At 53.7% G+C, this 26,137-nt stretch overlaps 3 protein-coding genes across 10 annotated transcripts; all 3 read right to left on the bottom strand.

The window, feature by feature from the left end:
• Window positions 1-144: 144 nt before the first annotated feature.
• PRRT2 (proline rich transmembrane protein 2) lies at window positions 145-3,748 on the bottom strand. Of its 3 annotated transcripts, none has more exons than XM_081553094.1 (4): window positions 3,683-3,748; window positions 2,055-3,019; window positions 1,537-1,669; window positions 145-1,362 (listed from the first exon to the last, which is right to left on the bottom strand). In XM_081553094.1, exons 2-4 carry the CDS (start codon window positions 2,949-2,951, stop codon window positions 1,352-1,354), a joined length of 1,041 nt encoding a protein of 346 aa, XP_081409220.1. In that variant the 5' UTR covers window positions 2,952-3,019; window positions 3,683-3,748; the 3' UTR covers window positions 145-1,351. The 3 variants fall into 3 exon arrangements, with proteins under 3 accessions (XP_081409220.1, XP_081409219.1, XP_081409221.1); XM_081553093.1 differs by having other exon boundaries at window positions 145-688; XM_081553095.1 differs by having other exon boundaries at window positions 1,537-1,658.
• A 2,137-nt stretch (window positions 3,749-5,885) lies between these two features.
• MAZ (MYC associated zinc finger protein) lies at window positions 5,886-10,041 on the bottom strand. Of its 6 annotated transcripts, none has more exons than XM_081553089.1 (6): window positions 9,964-10,041; window positions 9,253-9,339; window positions 8,313-9,169; window positions 7,826-7,889; window positions 7,379-7,550; window positions 5,886-6,058 (listed from the first exon to the last, which is right to left on the bottom strand). In XM_081553089.1, the coding sequence occupies exons 1-6, from the start codon at window positions 9,997-9,999 to the stop codon at window positions 5,886-5,888; spliced, it is 1,389 nt and encodes a 462-aa protein (XP_081409215.1). In that variant the 5' UTR covers window positions 10,000-10,041. The 6 variants fall into 6 exon arrangements, with proteins under 6 accessions (XP_081409215.1, XP_081409213.1, XP_081409218.1 ...); XM_081553088.1 differs by lacking the exon at window positions 5,886-6,058 and adding an exon at window positions 6,353-6,577; XM_081553087.1 differs by lacking the exon at window positions 9,964-10,041 and having other exon boundaries at window positions 9,253-9,600.
• Window positions 10,042-10,768: 727 nt separating this feature from the next.
• On the bottom strand, window positions 10,769-25,783 carry KIF22 (kinesin family member 22). The gene is made up of 14 exons (XM_081553085.1): window positions 25,709-25,783; window positions 18,477-18,672; window positions 17,062-17,189; window positions 16,817-16,971; window positions 16,239-16,448; window positions 15,920-16,150; window positions 15,630-15,783; window positions 15,369-15,504; window positions 13,246-13,414; window positions 12,573-12,741; window positions 12,121-12,188; window positions 11,146-11,358; window positions 10,994-11,053; window positions 10,769-10,912 (listed from the first exon to the last, which is right to left on the bottom strand). The coding sequence occupies exons 1-14, from the start codon at window positions 25,761-25,763 to the stop codon at window positions 10,865-10,867; spliced, it is 1,992 nt and encodes a 663-aa protein (XP_081409211.1). The 5' UTR covers window positions 25,764-25,783; the 3' UTR covers window positions 10,769-10,864.
• Between the last annotated feature and the right edge of the window lie 354 nt (window positions 25,784-26,137).

The following is a 26,137-nucleotide window of genomic DNA, read 5'->3' as shown; positions in this document are numbered from 1 at the left end:
TGATAGGCTTCGGCCCACAGTAAAGATGGCCACCGGGGCAGCGCACGCGCAAACCACGCAGTAGGTTCTGCGGGAAAGGAGGCAGTACCTCTGGCCCCCGCGGCGCACGCACGTAAGGACCAACTGAGGCTAGAGACGAGTCTCATGCAGTCTCTTTGTTTATTGGTGTCTCAGACCCATGCAGCATCGGCATACAAAAAGGGAGAATCAGTTTGATGTATCTTTTTTTTTTTTTTTTTGCTTTTAGACTTTTAGGTTTTTTCCCCTACACTTTTTTTAGGAAAAAAAAACAAAAACCGCCAACTCCGAACCGCGTTGTGGCTCGGTCCCCGCCTCCCCAGCGGACTGTCGCGTGCAACAAACCTCACAAACCTCTCTCGTCCTCTTAGAAAATAATAATACACCTCTCCGCCCTTCCCTTGCTCCCTGCAGCTGGGAGCTTTGGTCCTATTTTGGGTGTTCTTTTTCTTACAAAGTACGTGAATGACCCCAGCTCCGACGAGTTCGCTGACTGGGTTAAAAAGCCCAGATGGGACAGGTCAACTCAGGCTGACCAGGGAGGGTCAACAGCCGTGCCCCTCCGTTCTCCCAGGTGCGTGTTCGGAACACGCCACCCCTGCATAAGTCTCCAAATGAGGCCTGGCTTGCCAGCTCTGCGACCCCGAGGCACCCTGGGGATCGTCCGGACCTGGGTGGTCCCAACAGAGAACAGTCGGAGCCCGGGCGAGAGAGCCCTCTCCTGACACCACTCCCCTCCCCCAGCCTGATCTAAGTGCTGGAGTTTTTGTAGAATAAACGGTGGAAGAGGGTGGAGGAGAGGATGCTGTAGGGAGATGAGGAGGCAGGAAGAGGAAGGGGGCGGAGGGTGTGGGGAGGGAAGTGGCGTTGAATAAGGTGGGAAGGAAGAAAGGAATGGGGGGAGGAAGCTGAGACAATGAAAGTTGGGAAAGGGAGGGCAGGTGCAGGAAATTCGGGGAGGTTGTAGTGCAGGAAGGTGGGGAGAGATGCAGGGAGGCTGAGAGCACAGAGAGATGGGGAGATATTCAGGGAGGATTCCAAAAGTGCAGGGAGGTTTCCAGAAGTGCAAGGATAGGGAAGCCGAGAGGCTGGAGGGGGTGCAGGCAGAAGTGCAGGGAGGTTGGGAACAGTGCAGGGAGAAGGGAGGCCTACGGTTGGCAGAGGAGCCTGGCAGGATGCAGGAGCAGGAAAGAAGCTGTAAACAAGGCCGCTCAGGCTCCCTTGGTCCCTATGGGTGCGGGCCTGGGCCATGGATTGGGCTCCCCCCAGGGAAGGATGGGCCCAAGGCAGCTCCCAACAGGAAAAAAAGTCTTGGAATGCAGGGCAGAGCCCCTCACTTATACACTGTGGGAGAGGAGAGGGAGGGACAGACAGAGACGGTGGGGCAGGGGAGTGGGGGGAGACAAGGAGAGACAAAGAAGTAGGGAGGACAGACAGGAGAGAGCAGGGGCAGGGGTTAGTAAAGCCGCCCTTGCCAACCCTTCCATTCCTCCCAGCCTGTCCCAGACCCCCACTCACCGCCTAAGTTGATGACGCAGGAGGCGATAATGATGAGGATCCCCCCTACCAGTGCCACGATGCTTAAGAGCTTGGCCACACGACCCAGACGCTGGGCCCCATCCACGTCCCCCTGTTGCAGGCTGTTTCGGGACTGGGGTTAGAGTGAGGGGTGGAGGCACCAGCCCAGGTCAGGAAATGCCAGCCAGGCAGAGATCGATCGGGTGTGAGAGTCATCCAGAGGAGACAGGCCAGCCGGTGGACAGTGGTTAAGGGAGGAAGGGGGTTGAGAGGCAGTAGGAGAAGGGCACAGGTCAGTAAGACTGTGTGAAATGTCTCAACTTCCCTCCCACCTGATGGGGTAGGGCTCAGAAGGTGAAGTCCCAGGAAGAGGCGAGCAAAGGCCCTGTAATCGGGAAGTGAGATCCATGCAGAGAGGGGAGGGGAGGCGAGGTTACTTCTGGGGCTGTGTCCCAGCGCGGGGCAGGAAACTGGGAACCACTGCAGGCCTGGGCCAGGCAGGGTCCCCTGGGGCTCACCATGACGGCATAAGCGAAGGCCACGATGTTGACAGGCCACATGGGGCAGAAGCAGGACAGGATGGCGAGGATGATGTAGTCCCGAGGTTTCTGGGTGCCTTCACCCCCCTCCACCCCAGACCCTGCGAGCTGGGAGCTAGGGTGGCGGCTCAGGCTTCCTCGGGGAGATCCTGAATGCCCACTGTGAGCCCTTCCTAGTCGATCCTCCTCCACCAGCTGCTGCAGCACACGGGGTGGGGCCCCATTGGCTGGGGGGGTCTTTGTGGAGGGTGGTGAGTGAGGCTGGGGGGCTGGACCCTCTTCCCCATCACCATCCCCAGCCTGCAGGGGAACCACTGCCCCATTCTCCTGCTTTTCTCCCATGCTCTCGCTCAGGATCTCAGAGGTGGGCTCCTCCCGGGTAGGGGGCTCTGGCTGAAGGGCTGGTGTGGAAGTGGACTGGGAAGCTGGCTGGGGCTCTGACTGGGGTTCTGGCTGGGGGGCAGGCTCTGAGGCTGGCTCAAGCGGGGCTGCAGATTCCAGGTTGGAGTCCGGGTCTGCAGTGGCCTCTTTGCTCACTTCGGGTTTGGATGCTAGCTCTTGGCATGTTTCTTCAGTGCTAGAGTTGGCCTTTGCTTCCCCTTCTGGGCTTGAGCTGAGGTCTCTGGCCTGAGCTGCTTCAGGGGCCCTGGTTGGGGTCTCTGTGGTTTCTGGAGCCAGCCCAACCTTGGGCTCTGAGTCCACAGGGGCCCCCATGACGTCTGGGCCTGGCTGCAGGGTCTCTGGCTCATCTGAGACCCCAGCTGGGATCTGGGGAGAGCCAGTTCGGCCTTCAGAATGACCAGGCCCTTCTCCCTGGGTTTGGGGACCCTCCTCTACCCCCTTAATCTCAGAGACCTCAGAGCAGCTAGCTGCCATCTTGAGACAAGAGAGGGGAGAGGGCCTCTGAGGGAAGGATGGAGCGGCGGCGAAGACAGCAGCAAATCCTGCAAGAGGAGGAGACAGGCTTGGTGTGAGGAGGGAAGAGGTAGCTTTCAGTGCTGCAGCCCAAGAGGGCGATGCTCCTGTCTCAGGGCCAGCCTTGGGCTGCCTCTGGGGAAAAGGAAGAAAAGTTGGGGTTTCCTTTGCTTTGGGGTGGGACATCTCTGGGGAGGAGTGCTCTGCTCAGGCTTCTGGTTGGAGAGCCCTGGGGAGATGAACCCTTTTGTAAACAGGGTTTCCCACGGTCTCTTCCTGGGTCCACCCAACAAGATCCACCACAGCACCCCCAAATCAACAAGCTGTTCAGACTCAGACGTTCCGATAGGCAGACTAGGCAGAGGACCCCGAAACTCACACTCCACTCTCTCTGCATCCTCCCTTCCTGCCTGGGCGCCCAGCCGGTGCGGTTTTCGTGCTGCGCTTTTGGGGCGTAGACGCCCGCGCCCCTCCCTCAGGGACCTGGGCATCTCCGCTGAGCCCCTTCCCAGCCCCTCTCCCAGGGATTCCCTCGCCCCGGGGGACCGGCGCCGTCTCCTCCCATTGGCGTGGCGCGCCCAGCACCACCCGTCAGTCCATCAGGCGTCCGCATTCCGGTACAGCCTTCCCGGCGTCCGCGGTCTGTCCGTCCACTCCTACCCGCAGCTTCAGTCAGTCCATTCCCGTCTCACCTCGACGCCGGCCTCCAGACTGCTCCGGCTGCTGCCGCCGCCGTCGCCACCACCGCGGTTGCAGCCGCCGCAGCCCGGGAGGGAGCAAGTCAGCAAGCGAGGGAGGGAGGCGGCGGGTCTCCCCTCCCCTCGGCTCATCCCCTCCTCTCAGGTCCCCTCCCCTACGCTTCGCTGCTGCGCACCGCCCCCGCCCCTTGCACGGCTCCCGCCCCTCCCGGCCAGCCGGAGGGAGCCACGCGTGCCAGGCCCCGCGTTACCTGGGCAACCGGCCGGGGGACCACTCGCGCGGCTCCCTAGCCCTTCCCCCGCGCGCCTCCTGGGGGTGCCCCCTTCCCAGGCCCCGGGCCCCTCCCGCCAACGGTCACCGGGAGTCCTGGCAGAGGCAGGGGTTCAGGGGAAGCGGAGAGGGGTCTCCGAGGAGGCTGGACCAGTGAGTCAGGCAGGACCAGGTGGAGGCACCCCTACCAGCAGGAAGGGAAGGGAGATGAGGCCAAACTTGGGAGAGGCTGCAGAGGATGATCAGGGTGGAGTTTCCAGAAGGAAGCCTGCAGAAGAGAAGTGCCTCTACCGCCAAGGTACAGCAGCAGCAGAAATGGGTAATGGAAGGCTCAAGAAAAGGGTCCCTGGAAGGGTCAGAGCAGTGATTGGGAAGGGAATTCCAAGGGGCAGGATGGAGGCTGCAAGAGCAGTCTGGAACAGCGGGAGGGGGCTGGGTAAGAGCAGGGTGGACCACACCAAGAATGATGAGGTCGAGTGGGGAGAAGTGGTTTTTATTCTCAACGTCTTTGTTCCCAGTCCTAGGGCTGAGTTGCCCACTTTTTCCACAGCTACATCATCCATCACCTCTCAGGGCCTTAAGAGTGTGCAGGTATTGGGCTAGGATGTGAGCAGCAGGCAGTGGGTCTGGACGGGGGAAGGGGAAAAAGCAGCATTTATGTCCAGCAACTGTTTGGGTTTCTGACCCAGGCCTCTTCAAACCTCCAGGGGCTATTCTGGGCCTGGGTGGATGGAGTATTCCCCAGAGACTCCGAAGTCCTAGAACTTGCCCCCCCAACACCCTCCCCCCCACCCCCAGCCTAGGAGCCTCGGCCCCACCCTGACTCTGGACTGCCTCGGGGGTGCTGCCTCTGGGAAAGGAGGAGCAGGAGCTTCAGAGCTGCAAAGGGCAGAGCAAGGCTGCCACTGACTGACTACAGGCCTAAGAATTCCCTTGGGGGTGGAACAGGGGGCTTGGTGAGAGCAATTCATTCATTGAGTCTGAAACAGGTTTTTATTTAAAATTTATTGTAATGGGGTCCGCGCAAAAGGAGGGGGTGAAGGGTGGGGAACATGCAGGGGACACCGGAACACGATGACATGGCCAGGGCCACAGCTTCTGTCGTGGGGGAGAGGGATGAAAAGAAAAGGCCAGGGCTGGAGCTGGGGTGGAAGAGGGAAGGGGGAGACACTGTGGCTGCATTCCCCCCACCCCCAGGAAGCACCTCTAGTCCCTGGATACCTCCATTTACCCTGGCCCCTAGGATTCCATCTCTTGTCCTGCCTCTGGCCCTAGTGGCTCCTTCTTTTGCTCCCCTTGACTTGTTTTCCCCTGACAGATTCTTAAGCAGGATGATGTTCAGGGCCTGACCCCAAACAACCCCACCTGATGAAGGTACAACCTTTGCCTTCTGCCCCTTTTCAAATCTCACTTTCCCCATCTCTGGGACAGAATCTTTGATTTCCCTCCTTCCTCTCCTCCCTCCCCCTGGAAAAAAAAAAAAAAAAAGCACCAACTCCCCAGGGAGGGGCAGCAGACAGTAGGGGGGGGCACTGGAAGGAGGAGAGCAAGAAGGACCATTGAGGGAGAAGGCTCACAAATCCCTGGAAGGGCAGGGCAGGGGGGTCACAGAGAGGAGAGGGGGTGAGGGCAGTGGCCACTCCTGTCCTCTGCTCCCCCCTGCCCACTGTCCAGGGGACTTCAACACAACCAAGGGAACAGGTATGTGTGGGGTCAGGTCTCATAGGGAGAAGAGAGGAGCAGGAGAAACAAATCGTTAAAACCTAGCGAATTCCCCTAAGAAAACATTTCTTCCTCCTTTCCTTCTGGAGGCTCCTTGGTTGTTGGGGGAAGTAGTGAGGAGTTGGTGGGAAAAGAGAGGGGAAGAGGAGATGGTACCGAGGGACTTTCCTCCATTCTCCCCTCTCCCCCCCACCAACTTGGAGCTCACCAGGGCTGGGAGGGAAGTGGCTGAGAGCTCACAGGCACCCCCTCGGCCCCCGAGAGGGAGCCCACAGCTGTGGGTGGGGCTGCTACTGCTGCTGCTGCTGCCGCCGCCGCTGCCGCTGCCGCTGCCATTGGACAGACCTCACCTGCCATTGGACAGACCTCACCTGTACCTGCGGGATGAGAAACACCAGGAGATCACAGCGCGATCTGAATGGCAAGAGCCTTGCCCCTTGCCCCAGACGCCCTCCCCTGGGACACAGCCGTTGCTCACTCCCTGTTTAGTTGAGATTTCGGCCTGCATCCTCACTTCATTCTCCTGAAAGGCCCTCCCTGGTCCCAGAAGTCTCCCTAACTTGGGGATAGCTGGGCATCCCTGGCCTTCCTAAGATCCCCTATTGGGTCCTGTGAGCCCCCTCGTCCCACACACCCCATCCCACCCCCCCCAGCCATGCCCCACGCCTTGCCTGGTGGGTGCGGGGGTCCCCCTCAGCAGGTGGGCTGTGGCTGGGGGGCATCTCCTGGGACAGGGGGGGCGGCCCCCCCCAGATGGGTCTGCATGTGGCCGGCCAGCTGGGCAGGGGTCTTGCAGTGCACGCTGCACAGCTTGCACAGGATGCGGTCAGCCCGCGGGGCCTGGAGCCCATGGTCCTTCACCGCGTGGATGCGCAGGTATGCTGCCGTGGTGAAGCCTATTGGGGGGGGTGGATGGGGATGGGGGGGGTCAGCCAGGCGGAGACCCCAGAGACAGGGTTGTTCTCCTAGGCTGGGGACGTCCTCCTCAGATGGCCCTGTCCTCCTCCCACCACATCCTTGGTAGCCTGGGGCCAACTACTCTGCTGGGGCTGGGGGGGGGGGCACAGCCCCCCGAGTGTGGGAACTGGTTGAATGGTGTTGGCTTCTGGGCCTTGGTGTCCCCAGAGTCCATTCTCTGTGGCTGGGGGATCTCTCCCGGGGTGACAGGACACTGATTCCTAGCCACTTCAAGAGTTGACCCTCAGCAGAGACGGCTGTGTCCCCTCCCTCCAGTGCCCCATACAGTCTCAGCCCAGTTACTCAGTGGAGTGAATTTGTTTAAAAGCAGCTCCCTCTGCTACTGAGACAGGGCGAGTACTTTGTAAATCTCTGCCAATGTACTCCACTTGCCCCAGGAGCTGAAGACAAGAACTTGTGGCTGCACAGCTGAAACCTTGCCTGCCAACCGGTGGGAATTGGCTCTCTTGACCACTCCTTCCCCAAAGCAGTTGTGCCCCCTCCCATCTCCCCACACACACCCAGGAGTTGACTCTTTCTGGTAGATCATCTCCTCCAGCCATGACATCTTAGAACTTAGTGATGTTCCGTTGTCCCAACATTCCTTCGCGTGCTTTTCTAAAGGGCTCTAGATGCCACGAGCTCTTGGCTACAGCACCTTTAACCCACATCTGTGGAAGGGCCTCTGGTTTTGTCCCCACCCTCTGTCCCTGGCCCTCCCGGCATCTCTCAGCATGTACCTTTGTTGCAGAGCTCACAGACATGGTGAGGGCCCTGGCTGTGCACCTTCATGTGGTCCGAAATATAAGCGGAGCTCAACATCTTGCCACACACATGACATGGCACCTTCTCCTCGTGTCGTACTGTGTGGGCCCGCAGACGATCCTTCGTAGCAAAAGCTGCCTCACATTTCTGGGGAGGGGGGAGGGGCGTGGGGGGTGTCAGGAGAGTTAAAGCTTCGGGGAGTGGGGCGAGGGGGGCAAGAGGTTAAAGGAATCAGAGCCTTGGGGGTCTTTAATCTGTAGGAAATGGGAGTGAGGTGATGAGGCCTTGAAGAAGGGATGAGAAAATGGAGTGAAAAAGCAAAAAGAAGAGAGAGAAAAAGGGGCTCTGAGAGGCTGAACTCAGACAACTACAATGAGGATCAAAATCATGAAAATCAGGACAGGAGGAGGCGGGCTTCCTACCTCACATTTGAAGGGCCGTTCTGTTGAGTGCACTTGTCTGACGTGACTGTTGAGGTGATCCGGCCTGGGGACACGTTGGGGTTGGGGTTAGGGCCCTGGGGTGTGGAGGGGTCCCCCGAGTCTGCCCAGCTCGGTCCATCAAGCACTTGCACGAGTCCCTGCGTTTTCTCCCAAGCCCAGGGATTCAGAGTCCCGGTTAAGCAGGAAATCCCTCCTCTCGCTCTAGGCGGCCTCGGCCTCCTCCCACTCGAAGCACTCCTACAACCCAAGGACCCACCTCCTTTTGCTAAGGACCACCCCCTGCTCCCTGGTAACCGGGAGAGGCTTTCCTCCCTCCTCCCTGGGAGTGGCTCCCAGTCCCCATCCTCAGAAACCTCCCTCCCTCCCTCCCCACCAGCCAAGGCCAGGCCACCTCCATCGCCGACCTTCCCTCCCTCCCTCCCTCCCTCCCCACCCGCCCAGGGGGCGGCCGAGGCCCCGTGCACACCGGGAGAAGCTCTTGCCACAGTGGGAGCAGTTGTAGGGCTTGTGCACAGCGCCGTCATGTGAGCGCACGTGGTAGCTCATGCGGTCCTTGCGCTTGAAGCGCTGCTGGCACACCGGGCACTGGTAGGGCTTCTCGTCCGAGTGCGACAGCTTATGTCGGTTCAGGTGGTAGACGTCGCGGAAGGCCTTGCCGCACATCTCGCAGGCGTGGTTCTTCCGGATGCGCTTTCCCGAAGCGGTCGTGGTCACCACGCCACCGGCGGCCACTGCGGCCGCCCCGCCGCCGGCACCCGCCTCTCCCCCTCCCCCGCCGGCTCCGCTCAGTTGGGGCACGCTCAAGAGGCTTAGGGGCACCATGGTGGGCATCTTCATAGCACCCGAGGGGACCCGGCCGGCTTTGGCTCCGGTGTGGATGGCTTCGTGCCTTCGGAGGTTGTAGCCGTTCTTGAACTCCTTGGCGCACAGGGCGCAGATGTAGGGCCCCTTGCTCTTTGTCTTCTTCTCCAAGGCAGATGCGACCGGGGCCACGGCGACCGTCGAGGTTGGGGCAACGACGGCGGTGGCCGCGGCTGCGGCGATGGTGGCGGCAGAGACAGGGGGCGCGGCCTCGGCGGCGGGCGCCGACACCGGCGGGGGCGGCGGAGGGGGCGCCGGGGGCTGCTTCAGAGCCGCTGTGTCCACAGTGGAGGCGGCGGCTGGGGCCGGGGGCGCAGCGGCAACGGCGGCGGCGGCAGCGGCAGCAGCGGCGGCAGCCGCGGCCGCGGCGGACTCCTGGGCGGCGGCGAGGACCGGGAGCAAGTCCACCTGGAGGGGCTCGGCCGCCGGGGCCTGGGGCGTGGGTGGGGGCGCCGGCGCGGCCTGCGAAGACAAGGCACCGTGTGGGCCGCGGCCGCGGGTCGGCGCCCTCCCGGCCCGGCCCGCCACGGCCGGCCCCTACTCACCTGGAATGGACTCTGGGCGCAGCCCTGGGAGGCAAAGAAGCGGGACTGGAGCTCAGCCCCGACCTGCAGGGGGTTCTGGGCGTGACCCTGAGGTGGCGGGAAGGAGTTCATGAGGCCGCCCACCCCCCGGGAGTCCAGGCCCAGCACGGGGAAGGGGGGGGCCAGCAGCGTGCAAGGGAACACGGGGAACATGGCCTCAGCCACGGCGGGGCCCCCGGGGCTCAGCGGGGGCCGGGGGCGCGGGCCGTGCGGGGCCCGGGCTCGGGGCGCCGCCCCCGGCCGGCCGGGCTGGGCCGCGCCGAACGCATGGCCCGCGGGCCGCCCCGCCGCCCGCGCACCCCGGCCGGCGGGAGGGAGGGAAGGAGGGCGCCTGGCGGGCCGCGGAGCGCGGCGGCGACGGCGGCGGCGACGCCCCCTGGGTGGGGGCGGGAGGCCCCGCGGGGCCGGGGGCCGGGGGCGGGGGCCCGGGCGGCGGCGGCGGCGGCGGCGGTTGGAGCCTGGCGGGGCGGGGTGGGGGGAGCGAGGGAGCAGCCTCGGCCCCCGCCGCGCGCGCGCCCAGCCGGCGCCTCGGGGAGGGCGGGGGAGGGCGCGAGGGAGGGAGGGGGACAGCTGCGCGCGCACCGGGCGCGCGGAGGGGGGGGTGGGACGGGCGGGAGGGCGGGCGGGAGGGGGTGTGGGAAGGGGGGGTGGGGCGGGGGAGGGGGTTGTTACCTGGAAGATGAAGCTGCTCCAGTTGCCGGGATCCATGGCGGAGGGAGGGAGGGAGGTGGCTCGCGCTCACCCTGGGGTGGGAGGAGGAGGAGGCGGCCGTGGGGGAGGGGGGAACCCGGGGAGGAGGCGCGCGGGGCGGGCGGGAGGGGGGAAGGAGGAGGAGGGTGGGGGGAGCGGAGCACACTGCGCGCGGGGAGGGAGGGCGGGCGGGGGGCGCGAGGACACACAAGAGGCTGGAGCGGGCGCGAGCGCGAGCGCGCGCGAGGCCCGCGGGAGGGGGGAGGTACGAGAGGGACTCTGGCGGGAGGAGGGACAGGGGAGCCACCCAGCAGCCGGAGTCGCCCCAAGCGCTAGACCCCTGAGACGGCTGCTGATTGGCTGACGATGGCGCAGGTGGTGGGCGCGCGGGAGACGGGGCGGCTTCTCTCTTCCCCCCCTCAAAGATTCCACCCCCCGCTCCCCTCCGCCAGCGGCCGTTATTCCGCGCGCACGCGCACAAACTCGCTGTCGTTGTCGAGCGGGAGACTAGGGGAGCGCGCGCCGGGGTTACGGATGGGGCGGGGCTAAGCTCTAAGCGCGCGCCCGCCTAACGGTCGTCGTCCTAGGGCTTTCGCGGGAGCTTTTTGTTTCCTCTCGGCCACCGTCCCGTCCCCCTCCCACTCCAGCAGTTTATTTACAATCCTGCGCTGCTTCGTGTTTTCCCAAAGATGGCGCCCAAAGAAGTTTGCCGGCTGAGCTTGTGGCCCATCCCAAGGGCAATTATACCCCGGCCCCGCCCCCGTACTCCCAAGAATCAGGCTGAAGCAACGGAGTGAAAACTGTATTTACAAGACAAGCAGTTACACAAGGACTTAAAAAAAACGGGGGGGGAGGAGCTGGGACAGAGGAGGGGAGCCGGCAGTCAGGAGGGGCCACAGCCCTGGCCCGCGGCAAGACCCAGGATGTTCGCCTGCAACACAGGAGGGAAGGAGAGAGCAGGTTTAAAGCCGGGCAGGGCATAAGCCAGGGGAACAAGGGGGCCCGAGCTCACCTTCAGGAATGACTCCATCTGTTTCCCCGATATGCCCTCCACGCGTTCCAGGTCCTCAACCTGGCAGGACAGCAGCGATGGGGAAGGGTCTAGGCAGTGCCAGGTTCCCCCCACCCAACTCCATTCCAGGGCTGTCCTCCCTGGGCCATTACCTGGCTGAAGGGGCCGTGGAGCTCCCTCCAGCCCACGATGAGCTGAGCCTTCTTTTGGCCAATGCGCTGCAGGCTGCGCAGATCACGGGCTGAGCCTTCGTTCAGCAGATCTAATATTTTTTGGCGTCCATGGGCCAGTAGCTCTGGGCTGATCTGCAGCTCCCAGCCGTCCTCAGCCTTTTCCTCTGGCTGTAAGGCATCCAGGGACTCCAGCTATGAGGCAGGAGGTGAGTGACAGAAACAACAGAATTTGCTGTTCGGCCTGCGGCAGTGAACCGCTCCTATCCTATGCCAAGGATAGGAGTCTTAACAGCAGCTACCTGCCTGCCCTCCCCAGCCTCTATTTCCCTCCTATCCAGTGTCTGTCCCGACACCCTTCCTTCTGGTCATTCTGGCGTGATTCCCAATTTATCTGATTTGTGAAAGAGTAGAATAGAGTTGTTGTGATGATCAAATGAGTTAATGAATGTAAAACACACAGTAAGCTCTTATATCTGGTCCCTCATTTCTGAAAAGGAAAGAATAAGTTCTTTCATCTCCAGGAAGGCACATAAGACAAAATACTCAACAGATGACTCTCAAGTGATGTCATCTCAGTTTAAAAACTGAGGTGGGTCTTTCAGTGTTATTTCTTGACTGTTTAGTTGTCTGCCTAAGTGGGCTCTGTAGTTTGTATAGGGCAGGACCCAGGCTACACACTGTACCTAGTAAGTAGCTACTGTCAAGAGTGCGAGCCATTGGGAAGAAAGAAAAATAACAGGTGATGGACACCCATCCTGCTAGGTACATTCATACTATCACATTTCATCCTAAATGCCCTGTAAGGCATTCAGAGGGTAAGCAACATGGAAGGGTTGTAAATAGCTAATAAGTGTTTGGACAGGCCACATAACTCTGGCCAGTCCTCTTCCCACTAGAGGTCTCTGCCTCTTCTCCTGGTCTCTAGATGTAGCCTAAGCCTGCAGCTACTCTCACCTTTCTCTTCCGGCCTTTCTTCTTCAAGATATGGATCTCGGCATTTGGGGATGCTGCCTGCTCCTGAACTGAAAGTAAGAATTATGAGCTGGAGTCAGAGCAGAGGCCACTTTTCAGCCCCCCTGGTAGCCATTTGGTCTTCCATTACTGATTCCTCAGTTCCCCTCCACTCCAAGTTAACCTTCTCTTTTGTTTCCACAGGACCTTTCTCATACTTGTATATGAAAGTAATCTCAGTTTGTCTTTCATGATAATCAGTCATGCACTGGTCAGTCTACCCCACTGTACTAAGTGACTGAGAGCAGTACACCCAGCTCTTATTTCGTATCCACTTTCCCCCTTTCCATCATGGTGGGAGGACATGAGTGACATAAGGACAGCTGCTCCAAACACCACCTTTCTTCCCAGATCTCAGTTATCTGGGCCCTTCTGGCCCATACAGCCAAACTTACTCAGTTGTAGAGGCATCACCACTGCCTTTTTGAGGGGCTTAGCCACTGTGACTGTATGGCGAGCAAGGGGTCGGAGCATTGTGGGAGAGTAGTTCTCTTTCTCCTTGGGGTCAGCAGCCTCCTGGGCCAGCACTTTGGCTTCCAGTTCTTTTTGCTTCATCTTAAGCCTCTGTTAGAAAGGATCAGGGAGAAATATGACCCAGAACCAACTTTAAGGCAGTGGATTAGGAAAGTGGGTATGCAGGGCTCTGAGGCCCTTAGAAGAGGAGAGTGAGCACCAACAAGAGAAACTACCAGGAGACAACTGGAGCCCAGGGTAATTAAGGGCTTTCTAATGATCAGGGCTGCCCAGAGGTGGAAGGAGCTTCTTTGTGAAATACTGAAGGGAAAGGCTGTTCAAGCAGAGAGTCCTAACTTAATTTGATCTGGGTTTAGCAAATGGCAATGTCTTACACTTGTACCTGGAATTTTTTTCTCTTGCCCCCTCACATATGATCTCAATTATTTTTCAAAGTGCAGCCATGTTAAGGACAGAAGCTACAGAACTGAGGGATTCCAGTGTTGGGTGAAAACTGGATGCTGGTCCAGCCTTTCCGGTCCTTCCCTATCTGAAGATACTCCAACTGCTTCTCAAGGTCAGCAGGAATCCCAGCCCCAACCTCCCAACACTCACCTCAATTTCCAAATCCTTCTCTTCCACTGTCTTCATGAGCACTATCCGCTCTCGCTTTGGGGTGCTCAGCAGAGGGGTCCCCTGGCTCCCCTGGGAGCCCAGCAGACGGTCCAAGTTTAGAAGGCGCTCTAGCATTGCTGGATCCATGCTGCTTAGCTTCTGTAGGGGGCTGAGCACACAAAGAGGTTACTCCCCACTTACCTCTTCTCTCATCATCCTCTCCAGCAGCAGGATTCCCCTCATCCTGCCTTAACTTGGTGTTTCTGTGGTTCCAGAACCCTACTGTTAATTTGCTGGCAACCCTGAACAAGTTATCCAGACACCCTGGGTGCAGTGTCTGCTTCAGGTGAATGGGGATCAATCACTACCTGCCCAGGTAAACCTCTCAAGGAGGCCAGGAGATCAAATGAGAAGACGCATTTCATGACCACTGAACGGCAGGTATTCTTGGGATCTGAGACATCCCCCTGCCCTGAGGCACTCACTGTCGAACAGTAAGAGATCATAAGGTGACAGCAAGGGCCATCCGTGTGCCTGTTCATTTGGAGGAGCAGGCGGTGCAAGATTCACAGAGGAGGTCATCTTCAGCGAGGCTCTGAAAACCACTGAAGACCTCAAATGCCAAGCCTTTCTCCTGTGGGCAGTAGGAAAAGCCTATTCAAACGGAGACCTGACTTAAATCTGAACAGGGCAACATTTGTTCTTTCTGTCTGGAATTCCCTCCTCACATCTGATCTCAGTTATCATTCAAAGTCAGTTTGATGCCACCTTTCTGGTGATGCCAGCTTGGCTGTGAATCTTCTTTCCTACAGTGTGAACTAGCTTCTCGAGGATAGAAACTGCCCTGTTCTTTATGTGCAAGGGCCTCCGAGAGTAGGATCAGAAAGTACAGGTGAACATAGAAGTCATTTCTTCTTTCCTGGCTGTCGCAGAACAAAAGGATCCTCCTTCCCTATTGTGCTCTGTACTGTCGACCTGTCCTATACGATGTTCCTGTCTTGCTTCCTCTACTGAAATGTGAGCCCGCTGAGGCTGGGGTCTGTTTAGGTCTGATGTGCCCCACATCTGAGGTTACCCAAGGTGCCTATCTGGCAGAGACCTTGCCTGTTCACGTGTTTTACAGATGTGCATGTATATATGTTTCTCTGAGTCTGTACACATAGGAGAGGGGACTGCTGACAAATGGTTTAAGAAGGACAAGATCGAGAGATGGGGTTCCGAGTGAACACAAGTATCCAAGCGCCTTTTGCCATCCTTTCTAAAATAGTGAGATGGTCAAAAAGTTCAGGTTTTTCTGTAAGATGCTATGAAAAAAACCTGAACGAATCTTTTGGCCAACATGATACAACTGTCCCCTAGGGCAGAATGTACACTAATCCTTGGCCTCCTCATGTCACCTCTGTTCAGTTGTCTTAGGACTTAAGAGAGTTGAGAAGCTTATTGGAGCTAGGGGTAGAAAAAGGACAAAGTTCAAGATGCAAATGGTTCCTGGGAGGGCTAGGTGGCCAGACACAGAAAGTAAGCACTGAACAGGGGTGACTTGAACATGAGTGCACACTGGGCCATGAGGTGGGGCTATCAGAACAGGAAGGGAGGTCACACACCTCCCTGGTTTAGAGAGGCCCTGTTTGGATTGAGGGTAGAAGCAGGGCAAAGTTAGGACAGCAGCTAATCTCATGGAAAGTCACAGGCTGGACTTTTGACACACAGACTTTTGACAATGAGACATCTTTCTTTTTATCTCCTTTGCTATGCTTTATCCTTGGGACCTGAAAGACCTGGTCCTCATTACTCGAATCAGAAGCAAAAGTGCTCATCCTTGAAACATTGGTGCCAAAATGTGAGATTTTGCTGATTGCCTAAAGGAGTTGGAAAATGAAAAAGGGGGGCAGGGGGTGGGAGTGGCAGCTAGGAGCTTAAGTAGGAGCCTCCTTATGACCCCTGATAGCAGCATCAAGGCTGGAGGTTGCAGTGAATTCAGTAGAGTAGGATTTTGGCTGAATCCAGTGGAAGAACAAGTTCACAACTCAAGGATCCAACAGACTAAACCCACAGCCACTCTGCACCCAACCCGGACACAACAGGAAAGGGAATATGCCCAAGACCCCTCCCTCTCTGCTCACCTGAGTTTCTGGGAGGCAGAAGCTGGAGCTATTGGGAGTTCGGGACCCCCAGTTTCCTCTTCTTCAGGGCCTCGGGCTCTCTTTGCCTCTGATGGGCCTAGCAGTTCTTTCTGAGACAGTTTAACAGGTGCCAAGACTAGGGGAAGATGACAGGGTGGGGAAAGAGGGGGCGTCAGTTTCTATGCTGATCCTTGGTGGATTCAGCAAACTCCCCAGGTGTCCAGCCTTGGCCTGTCCACTCCAGCCCACCCTAGTCCTCACCAGGAAGCTGCAGGCTCTCATTGGTAAAAGGCCGGTTGATCACCTCCTTGGATCTGGCTGCAAAGTTGAGTGCAGAGACTGTGTCCAGGTAGAAGCGTCTCTCAGGGGCAATGTTGGCAATGAGGATGCTGTGAGCTGAGCCACCCAGAGAGTCCTGAGAGACAGAGACAGGGCAGAGTGGGTAGGTCAGTAGCCTCACCTTCCCCCTCCCTGACCACTGTTCCCTGATACCCTGGCAGGCCTGAGAACCCCCTTCTCCAGCCCCTTTTACCCGAGATGGGAGGCCTGACCTGCAACAGGCGAGTGAGCTTGCTGTCCCGGTAGGGCACCCGAGGGAGGCCCTGGTTCAAGGCATCCACCACCTTGCCCAATACAAACAGGGAGGCATTGATGGCTCCACTCTCCTTCAGCCTCAGGCCCTTGTTGCCTGTGCGCCGGTTGTCCTCTGAGCCAGCCAAGTCAATCAGGTAGAGTTTCCCCTCCCGCTGGCGAAATGGGGCCAAGCGTTCTCGCTGATCCACCTGGGGGCAAGAGCAAGGGCCCCCATTTAGTTCAGATTCCGGGGGCTCCGCAGGTCCTCACCCCTGTCGGGGGCGGGGGGGACCTCACCTTAACCAGGAGCACAGCATGACTGCGGGAGGAGCGCTGGTTGAGCCGGGTGGCTCCTACCGTCCGATTTCGGCTGGCTGGCAGGAAGTGCCGCTCAAAATCAGCAAAGCTAGTGATGGGCTTCTGCGTGAGGCCCGGAATCAGGATGTTTCCTCGGCAGTCTTCTCGGATCACCAGGTCTCCCAATGAAGGTTCCAAGAGGTCTAATACCTATGTAAGCAGTGAGGGGTAGGGCCAATTCTCCACTTACAGGCTGCCTACTTCCTGCCTGTGGTTCTCATTTTCTTTGCTGGATTCTCAAGAGTTGTGCCATCTGCTACCCCAACCTCTGTCTTTCCAGGTCTCCTTGCTAGATCAAAACTTCATGTTCCAGAACCGGGTCTGACTTTTACCCTTTGTTTCTTCCCTCCGCAATCAGAAAGGGGCCTTGAGGACCTCCCGGTGGTCCAGTGGCTAAGACTCCACGCTCCCAGTGCAGGGGGCCTGGGTTCGATCCCTGGTCAGGGAACTAGATCCACATGTGCCGCAACTAAGACCCTGAGCAACCAAATACTTAAAAATGGGGCCGGGGGGCTCACCTTTTCCTGGTAGATCTCTAAGTAGGACATAGTGACAGAGAGGGCCCACGGCCGGCCCTCAGCGCCCTCCTCCCTTGTGAGCTGCAGGAGGTCCATGAGAGCCCGAGGAATCACCCCAGGCTGCTCTGGGCTGCCCAGCATCGTGTGCGTCTTCCCTGGGGAAAGAGTGGAGAGAGCTGTGAGATTTTCTTCCCCATTCCCGAGTCTCTTCTGGCCCAGGGCTGCTCTGTATCTGGCCTCCTCACCTGCCCCTGTGGGCCCATAGGCGAGCACACTGGCATTCTGCCCTTCCAGCAAGTGCCTCAGGATGGGCTGCACCGATCCTGCATAGATGTCCTGCTGGGAGCTCCTCTCCCCGTAGAAAGCATCAAACCTGCGGGCAGGAAGAAAGGCGGGAATCAGTGGCGGGTTCCATTCTCACCCAGGTCTAGAGGATAAAACTGGTCTCACATTTAAGGGTCTCTATTCTTCTTGCACAAAGATCTAAGAAAGTGCCCACTGAACACCTGTTCTGTCCCAGTCTCTGTATTGGTGTAGAAACATGGAGATGAATTTGGTATCCCTGCTGTTAGGAGTTCTGCAGTCTGATGGCATAGATAGATACCCACACTTTGCTGTGACTCAGGAAACAAAGATGAGAATGCACTAGGAGTAACATTCTGCCTGAGGAAGGAGGATTTTTGCCAGAGAGAGAAGAGAAAGATACTCTTAAGTGTCAAAAATAGCACACAAGACATGGTATGAAAGGGCCAGGCTTCCCAATCCTTTTTCACATCACAGGATTTATAGAAAGTGGCATCCATACACCACAATGGAGTAAAGACTCGACACACCTGAAGTCTATTCATTGTACTCTGGTGGAGAAACTGGCTGAGGCAGGGATTAGCACTAATAGACGAGGAGTGTAGCATGTGCTGGGGGAAATGAGGCTGGAAAGAAACTGAAGCCAAGTTGTCAAGGGCCTAGAATAAGGTTGGCAAACTTTTTCCGTAAGAAGCCAGATAGTAAATATTTTGGGCTCTGTGGACTACATGGTTCCTTTCACAACTGCTCACCCGTCACTGTAGTCAGGCAGAAAGCAGCCGCAGATAATATGTAAATAAATGAGCATGACTGTATTCCAATCAAGCCTTATTTACACAAAGTCTGCTGACAGATTTTACCTGCAGATCTTAGTTTGCCACCCTGGCCTAGAATGACAGGCCGAGGAGCCTGAACCTTAAATCTCCCAAGGAATTTTAAAATAGCTGTAAGCTCTATCCCCCAAACGTGGGCGGTCTTCTCTGACACCACCCAGCCGCAGACTGGGTTGGCTAGCTGGTCTACGTTTCCCCAATCCTTCCCACCCCTCCCCAAAGGTCCGAGCTGGGCTCCCCAGCTCACTATCGCTGCTCCTTCCCCACTTTGTGCCTGCTTCCCCTCTAAGACTGTGAACGATAACGTGTGTCTGATTCAGCCTCCAGCCTTCCCCACACTATCCTAGAGAGGCCCTATCGCAGTGGGCACCCGTGAACATTACCTGAAACGAAGGTGTGGCAAACAAAGCTGCACTAAGGAAAGAAGAAGGATCCTGAGGAGGTCTGAGAAATCACTTCTGGGCAAGTGATAGTGTGAGCAGGCCTAGGAGAGAGAACGGGAGGGAGTGTGGCCTGAACCTTACTGGTATTTGAGAGTCTCCTGGTGATTCCTCCAGTTGGCAATCTCCAGAGAACAGCTGTCCAGGCCCCGCACACAGGGTGTGTCGTTTTCTCCAGCTGTCCCATCCACAAATGGCCTCAGTCTCACAGCTACCCTTACTCGAGCTGGAGGTGGGCGCCGGCCAGCTCCCACTTTGCTTAGCCGACAGCGACCGGCTCCTGGAAGAAGATCATTTTTAGGTGTGAAGTATGGTGGCAGCCGGAGAAGGCAATGGCACCCCACTCCAGTACTCTTGCCTGGAGAATCCCAGGGACTGGGGAGTCTGGTGGGCTACCGTCTATGGGGTCACATAGAGTCGGACACGACTGTAGAGACTTAGCAGCAGCAGGAGCAGCAGCGTGGTGGCAGCTTTGCTGACAGGTAAGGATAGGAGTGAGCTTCCCAGGTGGCGCTAGTGGTAAAGAACCCACCTGCCAATGTGGGAGACATAAGAGACACAGCTTCGAACCCTAGGTTGGGAAGATACCCAGGAGAAGGGCATGGCAACCCACTCCAGTATTCTTGCCTGGGAAATCCCATGGACAGAGGAACCTGGTGGGCTACAGTCCATAGGGTTCCAAAGAGTGGGACACGAGTGACGCAACTGAGCACACAGGAGTCTTGGCGGTGGAGGCAGTTAATTGAGCTGACCGCTGTAGAATGAGTAGGGTCACGGCCAAGCATTTCAGGGAGAAGGAAAGGCATGTGCAAAAAGTATGGAGGGGTGAAAGCACAGCCCCGTGTAGAACCGGTAAGGAAGGACTGTGTGTGTCCTGTAGGTGAGTAGAGCACAGAAGGGCAGGATGGAAGAGAAAGATGAATCAAATACATGGTCTCAGGCAGGGTGCAGTAGGGGGCTGAAGGAGAGAGATTATCTATGGCTGGAACCATAAACCAGATCATGTACTTAGCAAACATTCACATTTATGAAGCACTGGCTACGTGCTAGGCACACTTTAACTTCCATGGTGTCCCTGAAAGGTAGCATCTGTCAGTCCCATTTACCTGTGAAGACGCTCACAGAGGTGCAGCCGCTCTCCAAGCACCTTGGTGTTTTAGGCCTGGAGCCCTGTGGCTATTACTGCATCTTGAACCATAACCTACATTGTGTCTTCTTTGCTATTCAAAGGAGGAATAAACAGGGCCTAAAAGCTGAGCAAAACCCCAGCATCTTAGTAGACTAAGAGACTCCCCCCGCCCGCCCATAACCTTGACAACAGAGGCAGGGAAGGAAGCCTGAAGACTGTGTCCCAGAGATACCCCTGGGAGGGTCAGGGGACCACAGCTCATTTCAGGGGAAGCGCTTTCCACCCTGGCGGTGCTGGGTGTGTCCGCAAGTTTGGTCTCAGTTCCTATCCTGCTCAGTAAGTAGGTATAAGGGGGTGTAGATTGTAATGTGTATACAAATAACCTAGAGGATCTTAAGATTCTGCATTTCTAGCAACTTCTAGGTAATGCTTATGCTGCAGTGGGACACTGAATTGTCATGGTGTGGCAGACCAGGACTTCACAGGATTCTTCTAGGATTAAGGAAGTGGACACTGCCCCCATCTAAAAACCAGTCACTGAACTCCCTGACCTTTCTGAGCCTCTATTCTTACCTGGAGTTTCTTATGTATATAAATTTGTACATACACACATATGCCCCCCTGCACAAACTGTTAAGTGATGGTTTTCTCTCCATGGAGGGCCATGTGGGTTTATTTTCTATGTTACCCAGTTCTGTAATGCTGTAATGTTTGCATTAAAAAATAACAGGACTTCCCTGGTGGTCCAGTGGTTAAGTGCTTCCATTATAGAAGGTGTGAGTTCAATCCCTGGTCGGAGAACTAAGATCCCGCATGCTAAGCGATGTGGTCAAAAAATTAAAAAAAAAACAAAACACGACACTGTGGACAACTTTGGAAAGGATCAAGTTAAGAGGCAGCCTCAAGTCCCTGAGCTTTCAAAGGCACTAACATGCAGTGCTTCTCTGTGGTAAGTTTTCTGTTTAGTTTGCTTCTCATAATTAAATCTAAGTCATTTGGCGGGGGAGTGTGGGGGTAGTTATTTTTATCATCAAAAAACAAGATAAAACTGAAAAAAAAAAAAAGGCCTTTCTGTGAGCTGAAAAAAGTCTATGAGGTAGGTATTTCTGTATTTTAGAGAACACCATACTATAGCTCACAGCTAACAGCAGAATTCAAGCCTAGATTTCACCTCCAAAAATCTGCTTTTAATGAGGATGTCATATTGCTGTCACATACTGTCATATACCAGTTGGGAAAGTTCTTGGTAGCTCTGACTCACTATTTTTGCTGGTGGTGGCAGCTGGTTGCTGGGAACCACAGACCTCATATAAGGTAGCAGGCTGGTGTCTGTGGCCAACATAGAAGCAGCAGGACAAAAAGGTGGACAGGCTACCCCAGGAAGAATCTTTTATGTAAGTAAGGTATACCCAAAAGCAGACGGCCTGTTCCAAAAACTGGACCTCTGTTCCTTCATCTGACAAATGAAGCTAGCAACCCCATTTCTCACTTTAAAGTTTACGAAGCACTTGGGTATCTAGTTTTCATTTGACCCTCATGGCAGTCCTGAAAGTCAGAAGTAAGTAGAAACCTGCAGATGCAGATGAGAAAGCTAAGATTGCAAGAAGGTCAATGACTTCTCAAAAATGTGTGCAGGAACCTCCCCTTGCCTGTCTTTCCCAGGTTTTTTTCAGTGAGAACAGAGATGGTAGATACAGAACCACTTAAAGAAGCTCAGTGAGCAGTAGAAAGGGAAGTCTGTGGTGATGTAGAAAGAGTATAGACTCTGGCTAAACAAAGCTGGATTTCAATTCCAGCTCTAACACTTAGCAGTTTGTGACCTTCGGCAAGTGACTTAACATCCATGAGCCCCAGTTTTCTTGTCTATAAAACAGGGTGAGGAGGGCCTTGGAAGATCTTAATGAGGATTAAAAGAAGTACCATATAAAATGTCTACAGAGTAACTAGTACATAGTAAGTAGGTTGGTAACAATTCTAGTTAAGATGGCCTAGGTTCAAATCCTAGCTCTGCCACTTACAACTAACTAAATAACCTGGGGAAATGATTTTCCATTCCTATGCCTCAATTTCCACAACCTGTCAAAATGGGGATAAATAAAAATACTCGTTGGGTTCTTACGGCAGTAAGTAAGGTGATTCCCATAAAAGCGCTTAGAACAACAATAGCATTGGTGTGTGGGTGTATATGCTCAGTTATGTTGGATTCTTTATGACCCCATGGACTTTATGTAGCCTGCTAGGCTCCTCTGTCCATGGAATTTTTCAGGCAAGAATACTGCAGTGGGTTGCCATTTCCTAATCCAGGGGCTCTTCCCGACCCAGGGATCAAACCCGTGTCTTTTGTGTCTCCTATACTGGCAGGCGGATTCTTGACCACCGCGCCACCTGGAAAGCACAACAGCGCTGGTACTTGATAAAAACCCAGTAAGCATCTTGTTATATATCCATCCATTTTCCAAATGAGGAAGTGGCAGTATAGAGAGGTTAGCTAGCTTACCCATAGTCAATAGCTAGCTAGTGACAGAGCTTCCGATGAAGGTCTAACTCTAAAGTGCAATATGTGATTCCCGGGCCTTCTTAGCCCCTGCATCCATTGCCTCAGAGTCGGAGACAAGTTCCGTCTACTAGCTGTGTGATCTTGGGAAGGCTTCTTTCTTAACCTCTTCAAACCTGTTTCTTTTTATAAAAATAATAGTATCTACCTCATAAGATTGTGAGGAGCCAGAGAAATAATGTACATACAATGTTTTAACACAGTGCCAGCAGCAAGTACTCAGCAATGTCAGCTATTGTTGTAATTACACATTTCTCTTGCTACTTCCCTCAAGGCAACAACACACTCCTGCCCTCATCATTCAGCAGGGTCACCAGTGACCTCTTTACTGCTAGAGCCCACAGCCCGGTTCAGTCCCCATCCTGTTTGACTTCCCTGCAGTATTCAACACCCCGGATCCGCTTTCCTTTGGAAAATACACTTTTCCCTTAGTTTCCCTGCCACCCACCAGCTGTCTATTCACTCCTCAGTTTCTTCCGGTCTTAGATGTTTTTCCTAAGCTCCTTCTATCCTCTTTCTAGATCAGGGTTGCTCAATTCCTGCACTATTGATATTGTGGGCTGGATAATTCTCTGGGGCTCCCCTGTGCCTTGTAGGAAGTTTAGCACATACCCCACCACCATCACCACTGCACCAAAAATGTCTCCAGACATCACAAGTGTCCCCATGGGGAACAGAATTGCCGCCAGTTGAGAACACCATTACTGACTGACTAATTTCACAGGCATGGTCACCTATGCTCCTGACTTCAATTACCACTTCAAGGCTGATGACTCCTAATTGACACCTCCACACCAGAGTGCTCTCTGCTGCCCTGACACCTCCTCTTACACGGTATTTCAAACTCCACTCGTCTTAACTGAATCCTTCCCCATCGCTCTGCAACCCCATCTTCCTTCTACGCTCTCTAACGTAAATAGATGGAACCAACCCCAAAGATCGGAGAGGCTTTCTTAACTCCATCTTCTCTCTCATTTCTCACACCAGTTGTTCATTAACATATGTTAATTCTACCTTTTTAAAATAAGTCCACTTCTCTCCTTTCCTACTGTGCAGTCTTTGCCAAGGTTGTGTTCATTTCAACAGCCTCCCAACTGGTCTCCTTGCCTCCAGTCTCTTTCCCTTCCAATCATGCTCCCTCTACTTCCTCCCTAGCTTCTCCATCACACTCTACTGTAGCTGTACATTTGTCTGTCTTTTTCATCTAACTGTGAATTCAGTGAAAACAAGTCTTATTTGGCTTGCCTTTATATTCCCAAAGTCCAGCACAGACTAGGCTCTCGGTGGGTATTTGCTGAACAAATTAAGATCTGCCAAATGAATAACATAAACTGTGGCCGCTGCCATTCTTCCTCCAAAGCTCAGAGTCCAGGGGAGGATGGAAGGAGAGGCACACTCACACAATTGCCAATGGTAGAAGAGTCTATTTCACCATAAAAGCCACTTTGAAAAAAATAATTTATTAAAAAAGTCACTTTGAGGTTGGGCGAAGTTAGCACTTCTAATTATTTCTAATTTTCCCCTCTCCCACAATTCCCAAGCTTCATTCAACTTAACTCTTCTTTTATTGATGAAGAAATTGAGCCAAAGAGAGCATCTTTGGCCTCTCTTTACAACATAAATAAGAAATCGATCAATTGGTGGTCTTTTTGTTCCAACAAAGCCTGGCAAACTTCTATCCAACCTTTGAAACCCACCTCAAATATCACTTCCTTAATGAAGTCTTCTAGAATACCCAAGAGTTTACTTCAGAGTCTGTGTTCCCTATAGCAGTTTATACATACCTCTCAATGCTTTTCACAATGTTATAGATTTTTATATAAATATATAATATATATAAAGTCTATATATAGTTTATATATATTATATATAATATATAACATTATAATTCTATATAATTATGTAATTCTATATAATTATATAATTAATTCTATATAATTATGTAATTCTATATAATTATAATATAAATTTATACTTTTAATAAATTTATATAATTTATTTATAAACTATAACTATAATTATATTATATAATTATATATAACTATTATAATTATATAATTATAATTTATAATCTATATTATAATCTATAACATATATAATATATGTTATATAATTATATATAATATATAATAATGCATATATTATATATAAGTATGTTAATTATAACATATATAATTTATATATTATATAATTATATATTATATAAAATATGTGTTATATATAAATATGATTATAATTATATAATCATAATTATATTTATATATTATATAATATATATGATTTATATATTAAATGTTATAATATATAATACATATTGTATATAATTATATATATTATATACTACATATATATTATATATAATACACACTATATATATTATATATATAGTATATAATATATATAAGTATCTATATTATATATAACATATAATGTATAATATATATAATATATAAATGTATTATATAATATATATTATATAATATAAATGTAATATATTATGTATAATATATTATATATATAATATATATAGACTATCTACCTAAACAGACTAAAGCTCCTCTAAAGGAAGGGACACCATTCATTCAAGCATTTTTATGATATCTACAATGTACCAGACACAGTGGGTCTTGGAAGGCTGAGGGTAGGTTGTGCTCAGATGGCAGGAATATCATGTGCTTGGGCAAAATGGCTAAGAGCAGAGACCCTAGAATCAGATTTGCTGAGTACGAATTCAGACTCTATTTACTGGTTGTGTTAACTTTGAGCAAGCTTTTTAACCTATCTATGGTTCTTTGGTTTCTTCATCTGTAAAACAGGAAGAGTAATAAACTACCTCATAGCAGCATGTAGAGATTAAATGATTCATCACCATAAAGTACTTACAACTGTGCCTGACCCCTAGCAAGGGCTCAACACGTGCTTGACATCCTATTAAATAGGTCTGTTTCCAAACAGGGCCCGACAAAGAGTAAGGTCTCAGATAACTTCTATGGTGCCCATTATAATCACTGAACAGAATTCAGTGTACAGGAAGACAGCAGAGCACGATTCTGAATGTCCTAACAACCTTTCCAAACTTAAAACAGTTCTGACTTGAAGGGCTATAAAAAAAGGAAACAGTCACTATTTCCCTTTTCTGTGATAACAGCAGACCTTACGCTGTCAACTCACACCCTGCTTCAGCCCGTCTGAACCTCTTAACCTCTCTCAGGGATCTTCCTGCACCCAAACAACACGTCACACGGGAACTCTTCCCCAAACGTGTATCTAGATCCCTTTTGTCCCTATGCTTAGAGTATAAAGTTAGCTACTTTTCGCTCGCTTACTCCTGTCATCTTCCGAGATGGGGCACTGTCCCCATTTTATTAACAAAGAAAACTGAAGTTCACATGGGAAAAGTGAGCTGGGGTCAAAAACGCGCCGGAACTAGGTCTCAACCCGGGTCTACAGACCAACACCAAGAGCAGGAAGCAGAACTGCGACTCCTACCCACACTCCCAGCTTTCTCCTCCTCGCCCCCGCGCCATTCCGCGGTCTCCGGAACAACTCACGGAGCCCAGGCTGGACTCTGACCCATCGCCCCGCAAGACTCCAGGCTACAGCAGCCGCCCTGCCCAGGTCGGGCTAGCTTACCCGAGATCGCCGCCGCCATCTCACGTCGCCTCCGCGCCGGGACCCCCGCGTCCATTCCACTCCCTCCCTGGGCCCGCCTCTCTATTCGAATTTCCCGCTGCCCCGCCCCCTCCACTGGGTTCCACCAATCACGGCTACTCGTCGCCGGAAGCCCCTGCGTGTGCCTACCACTATCCCGCCCTCTAGGGCTCGCCTCCAGGTCCTGCAAGAAAAAGTTTCCCCTGGAGGAGAACGCATGCGCGCACGTCGGCTACTTAGCCGTTGACGTCGGGCCGGCGCTTCCGCGCAAACTCCGCTGCTCTAGGCTTTCGCGACAGTGCCGGTCGAGGGCGCTAGTGAGCGCTGCCGGGTAGTGGGCTCCCGATACCTTCTGGGTTTTGAGTGGTAGGTTTGCGTCAAGTGTAGCCTTTTCGCCTCATTTTTTCCCCC

Source organism: Giraffa tippelskirchi, chromosome 13 (assembly GCF_054371585.1).
Source record: "Giraffa tippelskirchi isolate mGirTip1 chromosome 13, T2T-mGirTip1v1.2.pri, whole genome shotgun sequence".
Lineage (NCBI taxonomy): Eukaryota > Metazoa > Chordata > Mammalia > Artiodactyla > Giraffidae > Giraffa > Giraffa tippelskirchi.
This window is presented reverse-complemented; position numbering and strand designations above follow the sequence as displayed.